The sequence below is a fragment of the Delphinus delphis genome, chromosome 5 (assembly GCF_949987515.2).
Source record: "Delphinus delphis chromosome 5, mDelDel1.2, whole genome shotgun sequence".
Taxonomy (NCBI): Eukaryota; Metazoa; Chordata; class Mammalia; order Artiodactyla; family Delphinidae; genus Delphinus; species Delphinus delphis.
The window spans coordinates 41,380,259-41,405,022 of record NC_082687.1 but is presented as its reverse complement, the minus strand read 5'-3'; the positions used below and the strand labels follow the sequence as shown (position 1 = coordinate 41,405,022).

Here is a 24,764-nt window from a genome sequence, read left to right as displayed (position 1 = left end):
CATGTGGGATCTTCCCGGACCAGGGCTTGAACCCGTGTCCCCTGCATTGGCAGGCAGATTCTTAACCACTGCGCCACCAGGGAAGCCCCCTGATGTGTCACTTCTAATCCAAGAAGGGTGTACCTCATCCATACCCTCTCTCTGTCTTGTCCATGCAGCTGGAAACAAAGTACTATAAGATAGCAGAATTGCAAGATAAAAGGAACTTGAATCCCTGAGTCACCACTTGGAGGAGAGTCAAGCAGGGGAGCCACCCAATCTACATCAGACTATGACAAAAAAGAGAAATAAACCTTTGTTGTGTTAAGCCACTGAGATTTTCAGTTTTTTCTGTTCCACTGAGATTTTCAGCTAGTTAGCCTAGCCTGACTGCTACATCTCCAATCAGTGATTTTACACTCTACTTCATTAAGATTTTGGAATCAAGAATGTCATTTAAAATAGGTAGGGAGGGCTTCCCTGGTGGCGCAGTGGTTAAGAATCCGCCTGCCAATGCAGGGGATGCGGGTTCAAGCCCTGGTCCGGGAAGATCCCACATGCCGTGGAGCAACCAAGCCTGTGCCCCACAACTACTGAGCCCGCATGCCACAACTACTGAAACCTGCGCACCTAGAGCCCATGCTCCACAAGAGAAGACACCGCAGTGAGAAGCCCATGCACCACAATGAAGAGGAGCCCCCACTCTCCGCAATTAGAGAAAGCCCGTATGCAGCAATGAAGACCCAATGCAGCCAAAAATAAATAAATAAATAAATTTTATTTAAAAAAATAAAATAAAATAGATAGGGAATTCCCTGGTGGTCCAGTGGTTAGGACTCTGTGCTTTCACTGCAGGGGGCACAGGTTCAGTCCCTGGTCTGGGAACTAAGATCCCGCAAGCCACGCGGCCCAGCCAAAAAATAAACTAATTAATTAAATAGATAGATGGTTGAGGTTTAATTCTTCCAAGTTGATCACATTCTTCCCTTTACCTAACTATCCTCAGCCCATCTCCCAAACACACACAGAAATACACACTACTATTTGGTATCTTTTCTTGAGTCCACTAGGCCTCCTATCTCTCTAATAGAGGCTCCTCTCTCAGGGAAGTCTTGTTCACATCCATTCTATTTTATCCATTTTCTGCAGCATTTAGGAAGCTGAAAACAGAGAAGGAAGATGAGGATAAGTTTAAAACACGAATTTAAATGATGATAAGAAAGAGAACATCACCAGAAGGTTTTATCCATATAGGGAGAGTCCTCTTCCTCAGCATTAAAAAAATCATATCATATCAAACATACCACTTCAAATGCTCTAAGAATTCAATAATCTATTGCCATATAAAAAGCACACCAAACCAAAAATACTTGAGATCTTCAAACAAACACTTTCTTGACTAAAAACTCCTAGACACATACATTTTTTCAACTGTATAGAAATAAATTTTGAAAGAGTAAAACACTGAGGAAAAAAAGGGTAGATGTGCAGTGAAACGCTGCTGGATTTCATCATTTCAGGTGCCCATCTGTACACTTTTCCTACCTCTGTCTTCCTGGGTATAATGCATGCACTGAGCTGAACTTGAGCTGCTCCAGCCCTCGACCTGGAGATGCTTAACACTGAGTCATCCTTCCTGGTAGACTGCCTAGGGAGGGAGTCACTGGGACCTCCAATTCTAACCTGAGCCTCCTTTACTGCCACTCAGACTCAGGATGCTATCTCCCAAAATGACCGTTAATTTCCTTTGTGGAACCTGAATCTCTTTCCCCCTTAAGGTCCTATTATTACTTTCTGCTTGTGGGTTTATAGAAATTATTCTTTGGTCCCTATTGCAACTTATTGTTCCTAAAATTATTATTAGTCCTGTACCCACCTCCCCCCAAAAAAACCCTACTCCCTAAGGTTGGGACCTACAACCAAGGACGGTTAATAATACTGAGTATTTGCTAGTCGGTTTTCCTACAGAATCTTTAAATCCCCACAACTACACTTGAAGGTAGGTACTATTATTAGCCCCACTCTGAAGAGGTTCAGTCACTTGCCCAGAGTTTCCAGGCTAGGAAGTGGCAAAGTCACTGCTGTCTGACACTATTTAAGAAATTCAATGTACCGTGGTATAATGGATTTCAGTAAATTAAGGAACTATCCACAGACTAGCCAGGGAGAGTGATTATTGGGCTGAAGGTCACGGGACGTTCCTATACTGTCTAGGGACTCCCAGGCCTAGGTGGATGGGACAGCACCTGCTCAAGAGAGACCTGAGTGTGTGCATGTGTTTGTGATGGTGACAGGTGGGGAAGGGAATCAGCCCAGTCAGGAAGGTATTACCCAAGTCTGTCCATAAATGGGTAGCTCAGAAACAAAAGCTGAGCTCAGGTTAATTTTTCCATCAGTAAATCAAAAAACACAAATGTAAATTTTTTAACTTTTGGTGTTAGCCAAAAATTTAGGCAAGCTAATCCAAACACCGAGGGCCTGCACATACATAGGGAACCCTAGTTATGTGATGTGGGCACTGCTAGGTCTGAGTTGAGGGAAGAGGGTCAAAGGGCTCCTTAAAAATGTTTCACCAGTTGCTGACCATCTTCTCAGTGCTGAACCGATCCAGCCTCTTTTCCCCACTCCACACTCTCCCTCAGGAGTCAGAGTTAAATCAATCCAATCTTTGGAATGTTCCTTATTGTTTTAAATCTACACTGTGTTATATTCAAAGTAAGGGGAAAAGACAAGATTCCAGTTCTTTGTATAGATAAAAAAAAAAGTGAAACTGAACTATTTGGTCCAAGATAAACATACTCACACTCACACTCATTTATTTAAGCCATATGTGAACTTACAAGTGAAATTTAACATCAGGTTTCAAACCATGCATTGAATAAGAGCACCCTCATCAGGCCACACCTAATGTACTGATTTATATTAATGGTGCTAAACTGCCGCTCAGCTTCCAAGATGGGAAAGTTGTGCAAGAATAAGCAAAGTTTGCAGAAGCATATGCTAGCCATCCTATAATTGCCCCCCAAAGTCATCTTACCCAAATTATCATTTAACAAAGGCAATTTCTGGGCAATGTTTAATGTGTAGGTGGGGAAAAGAACACTAAAGTCAAAATGTTTTAGTTCAAGCTCTACAATTAACTACATGACCTTGAGAAAGTCAATGAACCTCTCTTAGCCCCCATCTCTAAGATGGGTATAATCCTTACTAAGTCTGTGCCACTAGGCTCAAATAAAATACATCTCAAAGTACTTGTTAAATATAAAACAATTATAAATGTCAAGTATTATCAGTATTATCTCTACTGAAATGATATAGCATGAGGCATCACTTCATTTTGGGAAGATCAAGAAGGTAATACTTGACTTAAATAACAAAAGACATGTGTTATTTCTGTGTGATAGTTATCCACTTTTTTAAAAAATGAATGTCATCTTTAATTACAAAAAAAAAAAGAAAAAACAAAGCACTATCTTTGCACAGGATCTTTACTACACAGAAAGATGGGCACTTCAGACTCACATCTTAGATGATCTACTTTTTAGCTCCTTTTAGAGGTTTTTTGTTTTTGTTTTTGTTTTTTGCGGTACGCGGGCCTCTCACTGTTGTGGCCTCTCCCGTTGCGGAGCACAGGCTCCGGACGCGCAGGCCAGCGGCCATGGCTCACGGGTCCAGCCGCTCCGCGGCATGCGGGATCTTCCCGGACCGGGGCACGAACCCATGTCCCCTGCATCAGCAGGCAGACTCTCTACCACTGCGCCACCAGGGAAGCCCGTTTTAGAGGTTTTGAATCATTTAAAATAGAGGTCAACATCAACAAAGATTCATTAAGTACCAGAGGTAGGGCACTATGCTAGGAATTCAGAGCCCAGAGAAAGGCACCAAATTTGTATTTCAATCTTAGATGCTAGGAGGCAGCTCAAGAGGTCATCTAACGAACCCAGTAAGTTTCTCCTATAGCTCCTGCGTCAGAGAAAGATCTCAGGATAAAAATCTGGCAAGTATAGTTACCTCTAAAAGTGTGGTTCTAGGTAGGACCATCACATCTGTAGTGTTTTGAAAGTTTTAAATAATAAATACATTTTGCTTTGTCATGGAAGGAATCAAACAAAAATGATTTGTAGAAGTTAGTAAACTTTTTTAAAGATTGAAGCCAAAAAACATGGTTCTTAGTTTCAAAGGACATTCTAGAGATAATGATGCCCAGCCTAAAGCAGGACGCCAGACTCCTTTGCTTGCATCTCACCTATAAGAGTTTTGAAGGCTATTTATCTTGAATAGTGTTTTAAGTGAAACATCTAAATTTTTTTCATCATAAATAGAAATACTTTCAAAAGATATAGTTCTTGGTATGCTGTAAATATTGTATACAATTGAATCTAAATATCATAGCAATTTGACACCCATTATCACACATTGATAAACAAGCTCCTCTTTGAAACAGAAACCGCTCAAGGCATTTTAAGCAGAAAGGAATTTAATACAGAGAATTAGGTTCATACAGAATCACCATAACGGGGACTTCCCTGGTGGTCCAGTGGTTAAGACTCCGCGCTCCCAATGCAGGGGGCCCAGGTTGGATCCCTGGTCAGGGAACTAGATCCCACAAGCCGCAACTAAGAGCCCGCATGCCGCAACTAAGAAAAAGATCCCGCATGCCACAACTAAGACCCGGCACAGCCAAATAAATAAATAAATAAAACTGTAAAAAAACAAAAAACCCACCATAACGAGCTCTTAAATAAGCTTCCAAAAGTCCAGCCTAGGCAAATCTACAGAGATAGAAAGTAAATATGTAGTTTCCTAGGAATGGGGTGGGGGGCGGGGAATAGGGAGTGACAACTAATAGGGTAAGTAATTTTATTGGAACACAGCCCTGTCCACTCCTGTACTGTGTATGGTTGCTCTTCCACTACAAGGGGGAGTTGAATACTTGTGACAGAGACCGTATGACTATTTACTATCTGGTCCTTTAAGAAAAAGTCTGCCAATCCCTGCTTTTATTCAAAGATGCAATGTTGAACGGTCAGAAATAAACATGTAACTTTTCACCTTCTCTTCCTTGAAATGAAGCTTATAAATAAGCACCCAGGGCACTGAATGAGACACTGGTGAAAGCAACTCCTCAACAGGCTGTTTATCACTAATAAGAATTGTAAAAATACAGAGTGGTCCACCTTGCAGATTGAAATTTCCCAGCACACATTTTACAAACTTTATTCTAAATCTAAGATAAACAATAGTTTTGTTTTTAATGGTAATATTTATAGTACACCAGAAATTACAGCCTTTGCAACTATTTAAGTTTATGATGAAAAATTTTAGATGTCACCTTAAAAATGTATGTGGAGTACATGGCAGTTTTTGTTTGTTTTTTGTTTGTTTACTTGTTTTCAAAATTCCTAGGGAGGGCATAGTACAAGCAAAAATGTTTAAAGATCACTGGCCTAAAGATGAAAAGTCATCATTGATTTTAGCAAGAGCCCTAGATGGATGTATAACATCCCCCTCCCTAATTAGAATTATCAGAATTACCTTAAAAGTTAGCTATCTTGGGACTTCCCTGGCAGTCCAGTAGTTAAGACTCTGAGCTTCCAATGCAGGGGATGCAGTTTCGATCCCCGGTCAGGGAACTAAGATCCCACATGCCACGTGGTGCGACTAAAAAAAAAGTTAGCTATCTTTTTTTTAAATTATTAAGACACATAGTGTCTCTGTTCATTCAGTATATCACATTATAGAGGTTTCCAGAAGAAAAGATCTATATATAAGGTAGTCTGAGTATGGATACATAAGTGAAGGGAAACTAACATTGATAGAGCATCCACTGTTTGCCAGATTCTCTACATAAATTATCTTCTTAATTCCACTTTGAGCTATGTATTATTATGTTAATCCCATTTTTCAGCTAAAAAGCAAAACTGATACCAAGTGAGTTTAGGTAATATACTTTAGACCCATACAGCTAGTATGCAGCAGAGCTAAGATACAAACCCAAGACTGTTTGACATGAAAGCCCATGTACTTTCTACTCCCTGCACCACTTGGTTCAGCTTTCTTACACCTCGGGTCTGTATTTGCATGTGTCTGAGTCTATGACATGCAAATATTCTGGAACCTACAGTGATAATACTAGTTCCTAACAGTCCCTGGCACTTAGTTCCCCTGAAATCATCAGCTGACAGTAGTCAGATTATGTAACAACCAATGGGGCATCAGCACCAGCCACTCTAAACCGATGCACCCATAAAGATGGGTACAGGGCTACCTGGGTTTACCAGCTGAATCTCAACCCTGACTGCACCTAAAACCAAACTATTCTTCAGATAAAGAAGCTAAAGACTAAGAGATGAATGTCCTGCCAAATGTCGTACCATCAGTTACCGGCTGGACCAGAATAGAACACCAGTCTCCAGAATCTCTTGTATTTTAGTGATTGATTGACAAGTGTGTGAATGACTGACATAACTCTATTTTCTTTCTTTTACAATCTAAAAGAACTCAGGATGCCTTCATGTATACAATCTCCAGTGCCAGAGCATGGGCATTACAGGATAGTTTCAAATAAGCAACTAAAGGTTCAGGATAAATCTGTGAATATCTGTTAAATGATTCCAGTCCTGATACCTGCCCTACTTCTCGTCCTTTTGTACCTCATCATCCACTGCTTGCATTTTACCAATGGAGAATGGTGCAACCTACAGTGCATGCAAAAATCCTAAGGATTTTGTTAAATTGCAGTCTAATTCAGCAGATCTGGGGTGAGGGCCAAGATTCTGCATTTTTAACAAGTTCCCAAGCGATGCCAGTGTTGCCAAGTGTTGCTTAAAGCATGGAAACCATGCTTTAAGGAAGAAGGACTTAGACCATATTGTATGAGGAGTGTTACTTTACACAAGGATTTTCTAAATTAAAAAAATAATAATAAAGATTAAATGATGTTTAGGATTACCCAAATCGACAGTCTCTAAAATCTATATTTCTGAGCACTGAACTCTAACCAGTAAGCAAGTTGCTTCATCTGATGTGTTGGGAAATGGAATTATCATACCTCCTTACCAAAAAAAAAAACCAAAACAAAACAAGAAAACTATTATATGAACATACCTACACTGGATTACATTATCTTTTATACTTTAATAAAAGTAATGATGCTGCCTAGAAGAATACCTACTAAAAGTGTATGCTCCATTTTTCTCATGGCTAGAAATTCATGAGATTCTATTTCTCTTTTACTTGGCTCATTACTCTTCGCGCTGCTTTCTAAAATCAACTCTACCACCAAATGGACAATACAAAAATCGGTTTATATGATACAATATTCAGCCTTTTTCCAAATCCATCCTCCAACTTCACAGGTTAGTGAAGGGTTATTAATTCTGGGCTAATAAATAGAACCCCAGTAGAACTCACTCCTTTAAGATGGACAATCTCAAAATAAGCCATATTAATGCATCATTTTCCAGTCCCATTTAAACGATGACATCTGAACAGAACCGACACTGCTGATCAGAGAATGTGTAACAACAGGTTAAATATTTTCCTCCATGGACACCAATGATTAGAATACATGATTATAGGAGTTTTCTAACATTTGAACTCATACCTAAGTAGTAATTCACAACCACAGATCTTGAACAATGAAAGCAACATGGTTTTCACTGCTTTTATCTTGCATTTTTATAATTCTATGCCTACTTCAAAAGCAGGGACATGGAAACAAGCAACATTACAGAGAAGCATAATACAGTGAAGAGCACCAGGGCCCTTCCACTGTGGGGAGTGCGTTGTGCCCCTCTCCTTCACTCTGGCTCAGGCATGTAATTTATTTTGGCCAACAGGATATTAGTAGATGTAACACAAGCGGAGCCTTGGAAAGAGCTTGATTGAGTTTATTTGTTCTTGCTCCTCTGCTATCACCATGAGAACATGCCTTCTGTATCTATTTGTTTATAGAATTTGTATTTAGGATTTTTATTTCTATAAATTTCCCTCTAAAGACTGTTTCAGCTCCATCCTATATTTTGGCATGTTGTGTTTTCATTTTCATTCATGTCAAAGTATGAGGGAATATCTCTGGTGATTTCTTCTTTGACCCATTGGTTATTTTAGGAGTATGTTATTTAATTTTCACATATTTTGAGTTTTGCAAAATTTCTTCTGTAATTGGTTTCTAATTTTATTGAATTGTGATTAGAGAATATATTTTGTAATTATTTCAATACTTTTAAATTTATTGAGGCTTATTTTGCTCACACTACCTACACCGTTTGTTGTTGCTACCACTTGTTACAGTTGTTGCTATTTGTTTAGTGACTTTCCTGAACTAATTCTGTAAAGTCTACATTCTTTGCCATGTTAGTGTCTCTACTTGGTTAACTCATTAGTGAGCTAATGATTAGACAGAAATTTCCTTAAACCCCTGGAACCAATCAGTCTCCCAGATTTTGCTATGAGTGTCTCTGTGTCGATACTGGAGCATGCCTTTAAAATTCAGTTTATAACTCCACCTTAGCCTTCACTTCCTGCTTGCATAGAACCGTGTGGTCAATTAGGAATGAGAGCTTAGGGCCTTCTCAGGTCTTTTCTAAGCATGCTCACAGTTCTTCCATGTACATGGTCTCCTAAATTACCAATAATATTTCAGAGCTTTTCAAAGCCCCTATGAACAGTGCATTCACCATAATGCTAGTCTACCATTTCCCCCAACTGCTATCCATCTTAGGCACCTGCAAAGTTAAATTCTTTGCCTTTAATTGTTCTTGACAATGCCCCCTGTGGGAGGAGAAGATTTTTAGCATTGGGTGAGCCCTGAGCTAGCCTCATAAGTGAAGTCTCCCAGGGAACCACCAGACAAACCAGATAATAACAATTCTATAAGAATGAGGCTTTGAATAAGCCCCATATACATTTTGCCCTCTCTGGTGGCTGCCAAGCTGCCCAGAAATGTGGGCTGTTAATTTTTAAGCCTATTACATAGCTGGAAAGTGGGTGAGGGGTGGACTATGGCAAGTTAAAATGCCACAGAGCTCACTGTTCATACCAAGATTCAGCCATTTTTCTTGAATAAACAATTCCTGGGTTACTACAAGCCTTTGGTTAATTTCTAGAGTTCTAAAAAAGGTGATTCTGAATATTTTTGACAGTTTTTTCATTGCTCTTAAGGAGGGGAAAATCTTTGGAGGTCCTTTTTTCTGCCATTTTTGCTGACATCCCATAACCTTTTTTAAGCCAAAAGTGATCCAAACCACAGCTAAATACAAAAGCACTAGTAGCCAGACCCCAGCATCATGGGAATGAAGAGTTAGGAGTTGTGAAGTAATGAAGACATAACAAAGAGTCTAAGTCTTCTGTGAAATTGTCCCATAAGGTCCATGCAGAATACCCACTAATTTCCAACACCTCTTCATCGCCCTTTAATTAAACCTGCTCTTCCTTACACCAGCACTAAGATAAATGAGAGTAAGCTAATTCAATCTTATTAATTCCCTGTTTTGTTTAATCACTAGAGATTGTTTTCTACTCTTTCTATTTCAAATACACCTTGACTCAGTTACAATATTTCTGCAGAGGAATGTGCTCTACATCCAGTCACTTTATAAACTTTTTTAAACCCAACAGATTTGTTAACAAAAAATTAGCTATCTGCAATTAATGGCTGAAACCAATATTGTAAAAAATAAGTGGTGTAGGCTGGTAGATAACTGGAGCCCTCTGAAGGAAGTAACATTTAAGCTGGATTTTGAAGGATGGAAGAGGAATTAGGAGAATGTGGGGAAAGATTATATGTCCAAGAGCTTCCAGCCCAGAATCAGCATAATATGATGTCAGATCAGTGAGCAGACTATAGTGGTAAATAATGTGGGAAGGAGAAGAAGGTTAAACTTAGGGAGATACTGGGGTTTAAGAAGCCAACAGAAAACCTTAAACAACAGGCAGAGAGTTTTGGACTCCACTTGTAGGACAACAGTTCACAACCATTTTCTCTCTTCCAATGCACTTGAGAGATGCAATCGCTCCCAGTGCCAGCAATGGCACACAATTCAAGAGATCCTCAAATATGGGAATAAGGTAGCGAGGACGATATCAGAATATCTGAGGAGGAAGGGTAGTAAGGGACATGAGAAATTTCAAAAAACCCACTTGAAATTCTGATATTCCTTCCTTCGGCACTCCACTCATCCCTGCACACCTCCCTCAATAGGAATGGGAAGCCACAAGAGTCTTTTGAAGAAAACACTGTCCTTTTTAAAGAGCTTCATGGCTACTTGTTAAAGTATTTCATGGAGTAACTGCCTAATTTCCTAAACACTAGACAAGTCTATTTCTGCACTTTCCAAGGGTAATTCATAGAATACTCATCCCATAGATATTGTTTGTTAAAAACGTTCAGTCCACATAAGTTTGGGAAATCTCACATCACATCCCTTTCTGTCAGAGATTCACAAACCATATTAATTAGCCTACCAAAGGATCTAAGGACTCCCACAGTAGAGGAACCGGTTCAGTTTTTTTAACCCAGAGTTTCCACACACTTATTTGATCACAGATTTTATTCCCACATAACACCTATTAATATCCTAGTATTCCACAGAAAAAGTTGAGAAACGCTGGCCTATGTTAGTTTGTATGTGGTTGGAGCATGTCACGGGTGGCTCTGTACCCGCCACAGACCTTCTTATGCGAGACAATAAAGCATTTTGTCCCCACTCCCCATAACCTTTCCTGTCTGCTCTCATTTGCCTCTTCAGTTCCTCATGCAGAGAAGAACCCAACTCCAGCCCTCATTTCTACCCTGTAAGTACCCCCAAATGGCTTTATTCAGTGGGGATGGTGAAGTGAGGCTTCTGGGTTCGTCAGTGTTTTTCTGGAACCCTCACCAATGTCCATCTCCCAAATCTAAGCTAAGTAACCGACCTGACTAAAAGAGAAACCAGCCTGGAGAACCTGACGGCACTTGCAGGTCTGCCTGTGTAATTAAGTAGAAGAAAGGGAAGGGTTGTGAAAACCTGCTAAGCAAGGGCCAAAGAAAAGAGGAGAACAGACCTGTCTGGACCTGAATGAGTTACAATAGCAGATGAGAATGAAAACGAGGAACGGCCTTCTTCCTAGCTCTCATTTCCTTCTTCTGCAAATGCCCTGAGTGGCCTTTTTTTAATTCTTCCCCAGCACAGTTGTAGTCAGCTTTCTCCTTCAAAGCTGTGCTCTGTGCGCCCTCTGCTGGCCCTGACCAGCAGTTAGATTTAAAACCAACTGCCCCATAAAAGTTACATTTGGGTGGCCTACAGACATCTTTGCCATCTGCATATCCTCTCTTAAACTTAGCTACACTTCCTAGCAAAGATGAGAGTTCAACTTCTTTTGTATCAGCAACAACAAAAAGCTGGGGGGGATGATAAAAAGGGAACTATAAAATAAATTATTATACTTCATACTATGAAATGCAGCCCACCTATATTGTGTCCACAATTGCGAGGCACTAAAGATTTAAAAATTAATAATACTTGGCCTCTACTCTCAGGAAACTTACAAGTTAGAGAGGGGAGACCAACATACAACACATTTCTCAAAAGGAAGAATTTTAGAAAATTTCTGTAACATGTGCCTTGAATGATGATTCCAATATGTTCACTGAATCTATAAAGAATCAATTCGGGAGAGAAGGAACCAAGATGGCGGAGTAGAAGGATGTGCTCTCACTCCCTCTTGCGAGAACACCAGAATCACAACTAGCTGCTGGACAATCATTGACAGGAAGACACTGGAACTCACCAAAAAAGATACCCCACACCCAAAGACCAAGGAGAAGCCATAATGAGACGGTAGGAGAGGCGCAATCACAGTAAAATCAAATCCCATAACTGCTGGGTGGGTGACTCACAGACTGGAGAACACTTACAACCACAGAAGTCCACCCACTGGAGTGAAGGTTCTGAGCCCTATGTCAGGCTTCCCAACCTGGGGGTCCGGCAATGGGAGGAGGAATTCCTAGAGAATCAGACCTTAAAGCCTAGTTGGAATTGATTGCAGGACTTCGACAGGACTGGGGGAAACAGAGACTCCACTCTTGGAGGGCACACACAAAGTAGTGTGTGCATTGGGACCCAGGGGAAGGAGCAGCGACCCCAGGGGAGACTGAACCAGACCTACCTGCTAGTGTTGGAAGGTCTCCTGCAGAGGAGGGGGGTGGCTGTGGCTCACCATGGGGGCAAGGACACTGGCAGCAGAAGATCTGGGAAGTACACCTTGGCGTGAGTCCTCCCAGAGTCTGTCATTAGCCCCACCAAAGAGCCCAGGTAGGCTCCAGTGTTGGGTTGCCTCAGGCCAAACAACCAACAGAGAGGGAACCCAGCCCCACCCATCAACAGTCAAGTGGATTAAAGTTTAACTGAGCTCTGCCCACCAGAGCAACAGTCAGCTCTACCCACCACCAGTCCCTCCCATCAAGCCTCTTAGATAGCCTCATCCACCAGAAGGAAGAGAGCAGAAGCAAGAAGAACTATAATCCTGCACCCTGTGGAACAAAAACCACTTTTGCAGAAAGATAGACAAGATGAAAAGGCAGAGGGCTATGTACCAGATGAAGGAACAAGATAAAACCCCAGAAAAACAACTAAATGAAGTGGAGATAGGCAACCTTCCAGAAAAATAATTCAGAATAATGATAGTGAAGATGATCCAGGACCTCGGAAAAAGAATGGAGGCAAAGATCAAGAAGATGCAAGAAATGTTTAACAAAGACCTAGAAGAATTAAAGAAAAAACACCTAGAAGAATTAAAGAACAAACAGAGACCAACAATACAATAACTGAAATGAAAAATACACTAGAAGGAATCAATACCAGAACAACTGCGGCAGAAGAATGGATATGTGACCTGGAAGACAGAATGGTGGAATTCACGAATGTGGAGCAGACTAAAGAAAAAAGAATGAAAAGAAATGAAGACAGCCTAAGAGACCTCTGGGACAACATTAAACGCAACAACATTCGCATTATAGGGGTCCCAGAAGGAGAAGAGAGAGAGAAAGGACCCAAGAAAATATTTGAAGAGATTATAGTCGAAAACTTCCCTAACATGGGAAAGGAAATAGCCACCCAAGTCCAGGAAGCACAGAGAGTCCCATACAGGATAAACCCAAGGAGAAAAATGCCAAGACACATAGTAATCAAATTGGCAAAAATTAAAGACAGAAAAATTATTGAAAGCAGCAAGGGAAAAACAACAAACAACATACAAGGGAACTCCCATAAGGTTAAAAGCTGATTTCTCAGCAGAAACTCTACAAGCCAGAAGGGAGTGGCATGATATACTTAAAGTGATGAAAGGGAAGAACCTACAACCAAGATTACTCTACCTGGCAAGGATCTCATTCAGATTCGATGGAGAAATCAAAAGCTTTACAGACAAGCAAAACCTAAGAGAATTCAGCACCACCAAACCAGCTCTACAACAAATGCTAAAGGAACTTCTCTAAGTGGGAAACACAAGAGAAGAAAAGGACCTACAAAGAGTTAGGTTGATCTGTTTAGGATTACACAGTTTGTGTTAGAACCAGAAGTGTAGTTTACTGATTTAAATTTAAATGCTTTTTCTATTCAGCCCTTCTGTTTTGCCCAAAGTGGCACATTCTTCACTATGTCAATATAGCTTATCTTCCCATTTAAAAACCAGCATATATATCTATATATAAATATAGATATATGGATATAGATATCATTCCTTGTCCAAATACATATTAAAAACCTTCTCATCTTAAAAGAATGAAACACCTACAAAATTGTGGTTTCATTACAGATGCATGAAATGCAGGATATTAAAATTCTTTTAATGTAGGCTAATTTTTAACCACCCTCATTTTTTCTCTTCTTTCTCTATAATTGTTTATTTCCCTTACTATGTATACTTAAGCATTGCTTTTGAATAACACTAAGAGATTATGGGAAACTAAGATAGGTTGTAACTTTCCATTTTATCAGTTTGAGCCCTTCCAATCCCAAAGGTCATTTTAAGCCTATTTACTGTTTAATAGAAAATTACTTAGCTTTCTCAATGCAAAGTGATTGTTGGGTTTAATTATAATATATAAGCAATTTAGGCCATTTCATCTTGGAAATATATCTTAAGAACAAAAAGCCACAATATATTCATGGAGTAAGAGTCTAGAGTTACAGCCTTGTTGTTGCAGTCTGCAATCACTATGTTTAGAATAACCTCTGTGTGCGAAAAAAAAATCTTTAAGTCACAGGTCCTGAGGTGGGGGGGCGTATAGTGGTGGTAGGATGAAATGGAAATAGTCCATATGGTTTCTGCTCTCATAGAACTCTCTAAGTGATTTCACAGTTGGTCTAGTGCTCTTTAGTATCTTTCCTTAATAAGTAAATGCCTATAAATAAAATGGATAATTGTATTAAAAAAATAAAAAAGATATTCAATGGAGAAAAGACAGTCTCTTCAGTAAGTGGTGCTGGGGAAACTGGACAGCTACATGTAAAAGAATGAAATTAGAACACTCCCTAACACCATATACAAAAATAAACTCAAAATGGATTCGAGACCTAAATTTAAGACCGGACACTATAAAACTCTTGGAGGAAAACATAGGAAGAACCCTCTTTGACATAAATCACAGCAAGATCTTTTTTGATCCATCTCCTAGAGTAATGGAAATAAAAACAGAAATAACAAAATGGGACCTAATGAAACTTCAAAGCTTTTGCACAGCAAAGGCAACCATAAACAAGACAAAAAGACAACTCTCAGAATGGGAGAAAATATTTGCAAATGAATGAACGGACAAAGGATTAATCTCCAAAATATATAAACAGCTCATGCAGCTCAATATTAAAGAAACAAAAAACCCAATCCAAAAATGGGCAGAAGACCTAAATAGACATTTCTCCAAAGAAGATATACAGATGGCCAAGAGGCACATGAAAAGCTGCTCAACATCACTAATTATTAGAGAAATGCAAATTAAAACTACAATGAGGTATCACCTCACACCAGTTAGAATAGGCATCATCAGAAAATCTACAAACAACAAATGCTGGAGAGGGTGTGGAGAAAAGGGAACCCTCTTGCACTGTTGGTGGAAATGTAAATTGATACAGCCTCTATGGAGAACAGTATGGAGGTTCCTTAAAAAACTAAAAATAGATTTACCATATGATCCAGAAATCCCACTACTGGGCATATACTCAGAGAAAACCATAATTCAAAAAGACACATGCACCCCAATGTTCATTGCAGTACTATTTACAATAGCCAGGTCATGGAAGCAACCTAAATGCCCATTGACAGACGAATGGATAAAGAAGATGTGGTACATATATACAATGGAATATTACTCAGCCATAAAAAGGAACGAAATTGAGTCATTTGTTGAGACATGGACAAATCTAGAGACTATCATACAGAGTAAAGTAAGTCAGAAAGAGAAAAACAAACACCGTATATTAACGCATGTATGTGGAACCTAGAAAAATGGTACAGATGAGCCAGCTTGCAGAGCAGAAGTTGAGACACAGATGCAGAGAACAGACGTATGGACACCAAGGGGGGAAAACTGTGGTGGGGTGGGGATGGTGGTGTGCTGAATTGGGCGATTGGGATTGACATGTATACACTGATGTGTATAAAATTGATGACTAATAAGAACCTGCAGCATAGAAAAACAAACAACAACTAATACTAAACTTTCTTTGGGTTATTTGTATGGAAATATGTTAATATAAATGTTTCAGACATTACATGAAATTTCTAAAAATCTTATATGTTCTGGTATAATGTTATAAGTCATAATTCTAGTTATTACTTTAAAATGTATATCTCAGAAATAACTAAATTTCCTTGTCAATTGCATTATTATGAACTTTCATCAAATCTTTAACCGTGATCATTTTAAAGTCTTTTGTCATTTACAGACAGTTCTGGGTGTACTCTGATGCTTCTGCAAATATGTTCCTATAAAAGGGTTTCATCTTCAAGGAATTGATGGAAAAGACTCAACAAGTACAGGTTTCTGGTAACTGACTATACTGCTGAACTGAATGAATAAGCATTTTCAGAACTCTAATGGAAAACTGATAAACTCATAAAAGTGCTAACAAACGATCAGGATGAAAAAAAATTAATTACATGGGACTGAGTGAACTGATGAGGATGATTATAATTTTTGTGACTTTGTTTGAACAAAAAAAAAAAATCCCCCCCAAAAAATTTAAAAATAAATAAATAGGTAGGTAAATAAATAAGAATCAGTTCAATATACCAGACCATGCCTTCTTAAATGTGCCTCTTATTGGATAGATTTGGTTACATGACAATATGGACTCATAATGATCATAACAACCATCCATCATGGAACATCTGCTGGCGGCCAGTCACAAAATGCTTTATATGTTAGCTCATTTTGTGAATTAGGTTCAGAGATGAGCCTAAGGAAGAAACTGAGGTTCGGAGATGCCAAGATTATACAACCAGAACGTGGCAAAGTCAGCATTCAAGTCCAGGTCTGCTTGACTCCAAGGTCCCTTCAATCTCTCCCCACTGTCTCGAGCATGATCCAGTTTTCACAAATATCACTGCTACCTGAGGTTCCCCTCCACTTGGTCACTGAGTATAATGGAAAAGCCTAATATGACGGTCAACAATAGTATCCTACGTCATGTTCATATTGAGCAAAGCATTACGGAGGGCCCTTGCCTTAAGGAGTTTACAATATGATGGAGCAGGAGCTACATGCAAATAAATTAAATGCAGCCAACAGATTTTCCACACGCCAGAAACAGCTAGTTTGAAAACATAATGGAAAACAAATTCCACTAACAAGAGCACCCAAAGTACCCCAGAATAAACATTTAAAAATTTGTCAAGCCTTTATGAAGAAACTTACAGAGCTTTTATAGGAAGATATAACAGAGAACAAATAGAAAGTCAACCGATGTTCCTGGCTGAAAAGACTCAATATTGCAAATATATTAATTCTCTCCGATTTGTTAAATTTAATAAATAAATTTGCTTTATTGAATCCGTTATTGAATCACTGTGATATCAGCACAGAAATAGACCTATACATCAACTCTAAAATCTAATTAACAATGTACATGTGGGAATTTAGTCTGTGGTAAAAGTGGCATTTCAACCTAATGAGGAGGGACTTCCCTGGTGGTCCAGTGGTAAAGACTCCAAGTTCCCAAAGTAGGGGGCCCAAGTTAGATCCCTCATCAGGGAACTAGATCCTGCATGCATGCCACAACTAAAGATCCCGCGTGCTGCAGCTAAGACCCGGTGCCTCCAAATAAATTTAAAAAAGACAAAACAAAACAAAGAAAAACTAGTGGGGAAAGTAGTCAGTAAGTGGTACAAAACAACTGGCTGTACATTTGGGAAAACACAAATTCCTACCTTTCAAGAGACAAAAAAACGAATTCCAGGTGGATTAAAGATTTAAACAATAAGCAAAAGAAACAGAAAAAAAAAATAAGGCAATATTTTTATATGGAGATAGAAAAGGAAGCCTTGCACAACATGCCACTAAGGTCCAAGATCATAATAAAAAAATACTGACATGTTTGACGAGGTAAGAAACAAAAATGTCTGGAAAAGAATAGACACCAAAAAGAAAATGGTAAACTTCAGATGAAAATATTTGAGATATATATAATAGTCAAAGAACAATGTATTATTAATTTTAAAAACAAAACAGGGCTTCCCTGGTGGCTCAGTGGTTAAGAATCCACCTGCTAATGCAGGGGACATGGGTTCAAGCCCTGGTCCGAGAAGATCCCACATGCCACAGAGCAACTAAGCCCGTGCACCACAACTACTAAGCCTGCGCTCTAGAGCCTGCGAGCCGCAACCACTGAGCCCATGAGCCACAACTACTGAAGCCCGTGGGCCTAGAGCCCGTGCTCTGCAACAAGAGAAGCCACCGCAATGAGAAGCTCATGCACTGCAGTGAAGAGTAGCCCCTACTCACCGCAACTAGAGAAAGCCCACGAGCAGCAACAAAGACCCAATGCAGCCAAAACTAAATAAATTAAATAAATAAATAAACCGAAACAAAACAGGGACTTCCCTGGCAGTCCAGTGGTTAAAGACTCCTTGCTTCCACTGCAGGGGGCACAGGTTTGATCCCTGGCCGGGAACTAAGATCCTGCATACAGCACCTCACGGCCAAAAACAAAAAAAACAGAGTTCAGAAAATATGTTATTCATTGATGTTAAATATAAAAGGCATAACAAAGAAAAGAAATATAAATTAGATTACTGCAATGGTTATTTTCATGGGATGGTAAGGAGACTTTTACTGCTGTATTGTTTGAATTTCAACAGTGATCACTGTTCACAAGTGAACACTACAAGAAAAAAAACTATAAAAATATTTCCATTTTTGAAAAACAACAATAAGTAAAAGAATAGTCCTTTACAAGAGAACTTAATACTTTACAAGAAGCATCTTGAATTAGTGAGTGCTTGAAAGTCCCCAGCTTGTGGAATATTCAGAAACTCTCTAGTGACCTAAGAAATTGGATGATTCAAAATTAGTGACTTTTCCTTCTGAGATGCTAGTCTCTAAAAACCAATGACGGTAGATTTGCTGGTCCATGAAAGTAGTCATGAGGTCTAAAAGCTTGTTTTAAAATAAATGGACAAAAGTGAAATGTCCCCCTTCTCCTTCCCAGGGGTCCATCTTCTCTTTCTGCTCCACCCTCAAGATTTTGCCAAACTATCAAGGGAACGACAGAAATACCTGTGCTGTTTTATATTACCTGCTGTGGGTTTTAATCTCAATTATTCCTTTTGCATAAAAATAGAAAACAGAGCTTTCCTGGTGGCGCAGTGGTTGAGAGTCCGCCTGCCGATGCAGGGGACACAGGTTCGTGCCCCGGTCCGGGAGGATCCCACATGCCGCGGAAAGGCTGGGCCCGTGAGCCATGGCCACTGAGCCTGCGCGTCCGGAGCCGCAACGAGAGAGGCCACAGCAGTGAGAGGCCCGCATACCGCAAAAAAAAAAAAAAAAAAAAATAGAAAACAAAGAAAATGGAGGAGGAGGTGGAGGAGGTACAGAGGATGAAGAGCAGGGAGAGAAGGAAAAGATTCTCAGCTCTAAATCTCTCAAAATACATTTTGGAAACTCCCTAAAGAGAGAGTCCATGGAAAGAAAAGGTTTGTGACAGCAGAAGCCAACAGTAATGCCACAAATTGCAAAGAATGCCTGAAGGGTGGGCATCTCCTCACCTGGGCCTGCTGGAGTCTCCCCATGCTGGAGGAGGGCAGAGGGTCCATAGGAAGCAATCCAGCCACCGAGCCCCGGAGATGAGGGGTGATGGAGTGTGGGATGAGAAGACTCTCAGCCAACTGGGAATCCAAGGGCTTGCTTCCCAGGTGAGGTAAAGTCTGAGAGCTGCTCCCCCATGACAACAGCCTGACAGCATGACAGGAGGGGTGGCAGCATGCTGTGTTGGCCAGAGTCCTGAGACAGACTCTTGAACCTCCCAAAGCCTCAGAATGCCATGAGGGAGCAGCAGAAAGTTTCCTTTGCCCCTAAGAGGGCCACAAAAGCGGTTGAGAGAGAGCCAGAGTGCATAAGGGAGCCTGCAGGTTCCAAGTAGAGCATGTGAACTGATGACCACAGACAGAAAACAAACATTAGCAGCAGATGCCACCTTAGAGAGATGAAGATCATGACTCAGGAGATCTCCCCTCCACCAAGTTCCTCACAGACATAGATGCCCCCCCTCCGCCGTGTAGAAAGAAGGGAAGGGGGAAATTCTGAGTTCACTGAGGACACCTCGCACTGACTAGATTAAGCTCAGATATCAGGTAACATGAGGCTCACGAGAAAGGTCGAGTAGTGTTATAATTTATGTTTTACGTTGCTGTAGGCCAGAATTTGTGGGCTGTGCAAAGTTGACCCACCACACTAGCTTCACAGGATTGTTTTAATATGACAAGGTGAGCCCAAGAGGGGGACAGTCCCATATACACCTCTCCAATTATCCGATGCTTGTTGTTGTTACTACAGCTCATGACTTCATTGCCCTGTGGCTTTCAGCTCCACTATTTACTAAACAGAAGGAGCAACGCAATGTGGCCAAGTTTACTAAGCTTATTTTTACAGCAAGCAAGAATATACCAGTGCATTACCTCAGAATTAACATATTTCATTTTCCCACATATAAGTAATGTGACCAATGCTTGTAATTCAGTCAACCCACCTGTAACACGAGATATTATCTCTAAGTTGATAAGACACATTGGTTCAAGATTTCCTTTATATAAAATGATTCAACAAGGCATTTTTCTCAAGCCCTACAGTCCAGACCAGTTTTGCTGCTTGCTTGTCAAATACAATTTGATTGTACTGGGTTAAAATAAACTCAGTCAACTACCTGTCTTCACCTCCTGCCAGGCACCCCATAAGGACATTGACTGTTTTTCCTTTAAAGTTACACCATTGGAAGCAAGAAAGTAATTGTCATTAATGTATTTATCATACTAAAGATTGCAACTACATATCTATGGTATGCTAAGTATTTTGCATAATTACTTAATTTAAACTTGAGAACTATCCCTATTTTATAAATTAGCAAACCGAGTCTCAGAGAGTTAAGTTACAATAAAGGCACAGAGTAAATGGCAATGCCTATATTTTGGATCCAAGTGTGTCTGACTTCTTCCAACTCTACCACAATGTCTTGCTAATGAAAATATCTAAGCTTATGCACAGGGAGATCAGCTCAGTGCTTTGTGTCCACCTAGAGGGGTGAGATGGGGAGGGTGGGATGGAGACGCAAGAGGGAGGAGATATGGGGATGTACGTATACGTATAGCTGATTCACTTTGTTATACAGCAGAAACTAACACAATTGTAAAGCAATTATACTCCAATAAAGATGTTAAAAAAAAAGAAAAGAAAATATCTAAGCTTATCTGAAGCACTTTTAAAAATTCTTGTCAAGAAACTCGAGGTCTAGGATAACAAGTCATTCTACCACTCCTACCCTTCTCATCTCCTACCCACTCCACCACACACCCTTCCTCTACCACACACTCACATCCATTCCCTGAACCCGCCTGCCTTCTTCCAAGCCTTCACAGAGCTGTTCCCTCTGCTTAGACTGTCCTACCTTTCGTCCCCATTTACGAGAATTCCAACCCACCCTCTCCATCGGACAGTGACTTTGAAAGCTTTGCTCCCTCTCCCAGGGAGAATTAGCAGCCTCCGCTCCAACTTGTGCGATTAGTTTATCTTTCAATCATAGTGCACACCTGTCACTTGAGATTGGCACTTGTCTACATGTGCCTCTGTGACCACTACTAGAACATGAACTCCTAAAAGTCAGGGTCTGGGACCTATCTTTTTGCATACCTGTTAGTCCAAGCACTTAGGGAGCGCACAGTGGGAGTTCAGCCAGTACTTGTTGAATTCATGAATGAATCTCATTTTAAATCAAGGTCTATTATTTTACATGTCCTAGATTGAGAATGAATCCTACGTAAGTAAACACTGTGAAGTAACTGGCTCCTAAATGATTTTAAGGATGACTACGAAGAAAGACTTCACTTAACCAAAGCCAGTTTTTCCAGAGACTTTGCCCGATCTCGTCACAGTTTCAGCCCAGGTAAGGGAGGGCCCCGCCTCCCTCCCTGCCAATCAATCGCTCCTCGCGCCTGCGCAGACACCGCCCCTCCCGGAGCCACGCCCCAGTCAGTGTCCCGAGACTGTCGCGGGCGGTTAGGTCCGGCGGGAACCTGTACTTCTCTAGTTCGCCCACTATGACGATCGCCTACAGCTGCATTGCAAATGGCCGAGCGGTCCTAGCGGAGCTGACCCTAACCGGCGGCTCTTATCAGGTACCCCTGGGTCGTCACCTCAGCCTTCGTAGGCTCCACTTTTCGAGGGTGGCGCCCACTGGACCCGCCCCTCAGGACGGAGCGCCGAGGGGCTGCCCGGAGCGGGCTGTTGAGGCTTGAGGCCCGCCCCTGCGTACGGCCTAGCCTGCGAGATGGTGAATCCCCGGCGTGAGCCACTAGCGCTCCCGGCCGGCCGAGCCGCAAGTGCGCCGCCCAGGGGTTAGGGTTGGTGCTGCACGTGACATACTTGAGATTTGCAGTCACGTTTAATTCCGGAGACCTTTAAAGATTTTATCTCCCCCGCGGAGAAATGGCCTGGAGTTCAACACACATTTATTGAACGTGTTTTAGTTGCGAAATCCCGGGGTAAAGGTGTAGGGGATGCAACAAGGAAGAGAAGACGGCGCCTGGAGCTGTCCCTTGATGAGCACATTGTCCTTTTATACCCAAGGGCTTCATTCGTTCTCCTCCAATGTAAAAAGTATTTCAATGGCGGGAGATGGAGATTGCTCCTGTAGCACTCAGGATGGGTGACTGCTTGCCAACCACAGAGGAGGTACTTGGCTTAAAAGTATTACAAGAGTGAGCATTAGCCTGCCCCAGGAAAAGGGAATGGGGACTCCATGCAGAGGGAACAGAATGGCGTGTTTGGGGGAACCGCAAGAACCTCAGTGTGGCTAGAGCACAGGATCGCAGTATATAGGAGCTAAAGCTGAGGTCAGAAAAGTGGACAGAGAATAGTTGATGCAAGGTCCTATATTCAGTTTGTTCTCTTATCCAAGGGAAACCAGGGAGCGGTTAAAGATTTATAAATGGAGGAATAGCAAGATCTGATCCATTTACTAGAAATTTTGGTCTGGTTACAATACAGAAGGGGGATTGGAGGGAAGAGAACCAGTTTGGATGGTGGTGTTATAGTTTATCTAGGAGATCTAAAGTCCTGAGCTAAGGCAATGACAGTGAAGAAGGAGAGGAGTGGGCAGATCCTAAAGAGACTTTGCAAACTAATCCTCAGGAGTTAATGACTGGCTGGATATGTAGGATAGGGAACAGGGCCATGCCTAGGATGATTCTTTTTGTTTTTTTTAATCTTTTTTCCCCAGCTTTATTGAGATACAATTGGCATATAACATTTTGTAAGTTTAAGGTGTACAATGTGAAGATTTGTCAAATTTTTTTCTTAGGTGGCATTAAACAAGATGGAAACTACAGATGGAGGCAGGATTCTGGGGGAAGAAGTCAGAGGAAATGCAAGGGCGGAAAGTACAATTTGGGACAGGTTGAATTTTGTTGCCGGTTGGAAATAGCCAATCTGTTTGTGTGTTTATTCCTCCATCTTATTCCCAAAAGATTTAAGTCATTAAAAGCTCCAATAGGTAGCAGTCAGAGGGTCAGGGCTAACAGTTAAAGATGGTAGAAGTGGGTAAGAGTGCCCAAGTGAGAAGAAAGGAGTACCAAAAGGCAGAACACTGTTAAGAATAGAATAGAGAGGCTGGTCACCAAATGAGAGCAGTGGTATTCTGAAAGCTGAGAGAAGAAAATTACAAGAATGTCTCATGACCCAGAGAAGTTGAACAAGATCCAAGAGGTGTTCATTGGACTGACAATTAGGAAATGTTAAGTGATCCTACTGATAGTGGTGGAGGTAGAGGCAGAAGAAGCCAGATGGCTTTAGGCCAAGTGAACGGAGACCAGGAAGTAGAGAGAGTGAAGTTAGACTGTTCTTTCAAGAATTTAGAAGGGGAATGAGAGAGGGTGAAAGCTAGAAGAAGTATGGTCCAGGAAAGGGCCTCATTTTTTAATACAGGGAAAACCTTCACCTGAATATAGGCTAATGGAGAGGAGAAGAGGTTGAAGATATAAGGGGCAGTGATTATTGGTTAGAGCAAGACCTGAAGGAGCACAAAGGGATGGATCCAGTGAGGCAGTAGAGATGTGAGCCTTGGTTTAGAGGAATGCTGTCTTGGGGAAAGGAGGAGGTATGGATATAGACATGGAATTTAGTCTCCTTCTGAGGCTCTCCTCTGTGCCAGTCCCTTGAATGCCATGTTCTTCAGGGTTCTAACTTTAGTCCTCTTTTAACTTGACACATTTGTTGACACAAATGGACACCTTTATTTTGATCACTGCCAAATCTGCTTTCAAGGTAGTCTCTTTCCACGAGTAGATTGCCTAATAGAAGAAGTTCAAGCATATCATGTCCAGCACTAAATTAATTCTTTCCTAGTGGATTCCTCCTCGTGTATTTCTAATCTTGCCGCATAGCTCTACTAAGCCATTCAAGCTGGAAACTGGGAGTCATCTTTCATTTTTCCCTCTTCTGCACTCTCAAATGTGTTCTTTGCCACCAAGTTTTATCAGTTCCATCTCCTGAGTACATGTTGAATCCATCTCCTTGTTTCTGAACCACATCTTCATCAAGGCCTTTGTTACTTCTCACCAGGGTTATTGAAGATGGCTCCTAACTCATCTCCCAGACCTTAGCCTTGTCCCTCTCAAAACCAGCCTCCACACTGCTGCTCAGAGGATTGTTCCTAAAAGCAAATATGATCCTGTCACTCCCCTGCTTAAAATCATTGGATGGCACCTGATTACTTTCATTGTAAAGTTCATAGTCCTTAGCCTGGCATTCACAGCCCTCCCTGGTAGGGCTTTTCCATGATTACCTCCTTCTCTTCCCCAGCTGTCCCTGTGCTCCAGCCATCCTGAACTTCATGCTGCTCTCCAGTCTCACCAAGATCTCCCTTCCAATCTCCTGTTCCCTCTCCCCGGAACCCACCTGTCTCCATTTTTTAGCAGTGTCACCTCTTCAGTGCTCTGAGATGTTTCTCAATTCCTCCTTGAAGCCTTCTCTATGCCCAGGCTAATTTACATCCCTTTACCAAACTACTTGCCAGGTTGAACTGGAATCTTCTTTTACT

General features: G+C 41.0%; 1 protein-coding gene across 1 annotated transcript in view; it reads left to right on the top strand.

Annotated features, from left to right (window-relative positions):
* The first annotated feature begins 21,734 nt into the window (after positions 1-21,734).
* The window catches only part of LOC132425369 (uncharacterized), a 33,264-nt gene continuing 30,234 nt past the window's right edge, over positions 21,735-24,764 (top strand). The window contains exon 1 of the mRNA XM_060011675.1: positions 21,735-21,843. Coding sequence (XP_059867658.1) covers positions 21,766-21,843 — 78 coding nt within the window. The 5' untranslated portion in view covers positions 21,735-21,765. The remainder of the gene's footprint in view (positions 21,844-24,764) is intronic.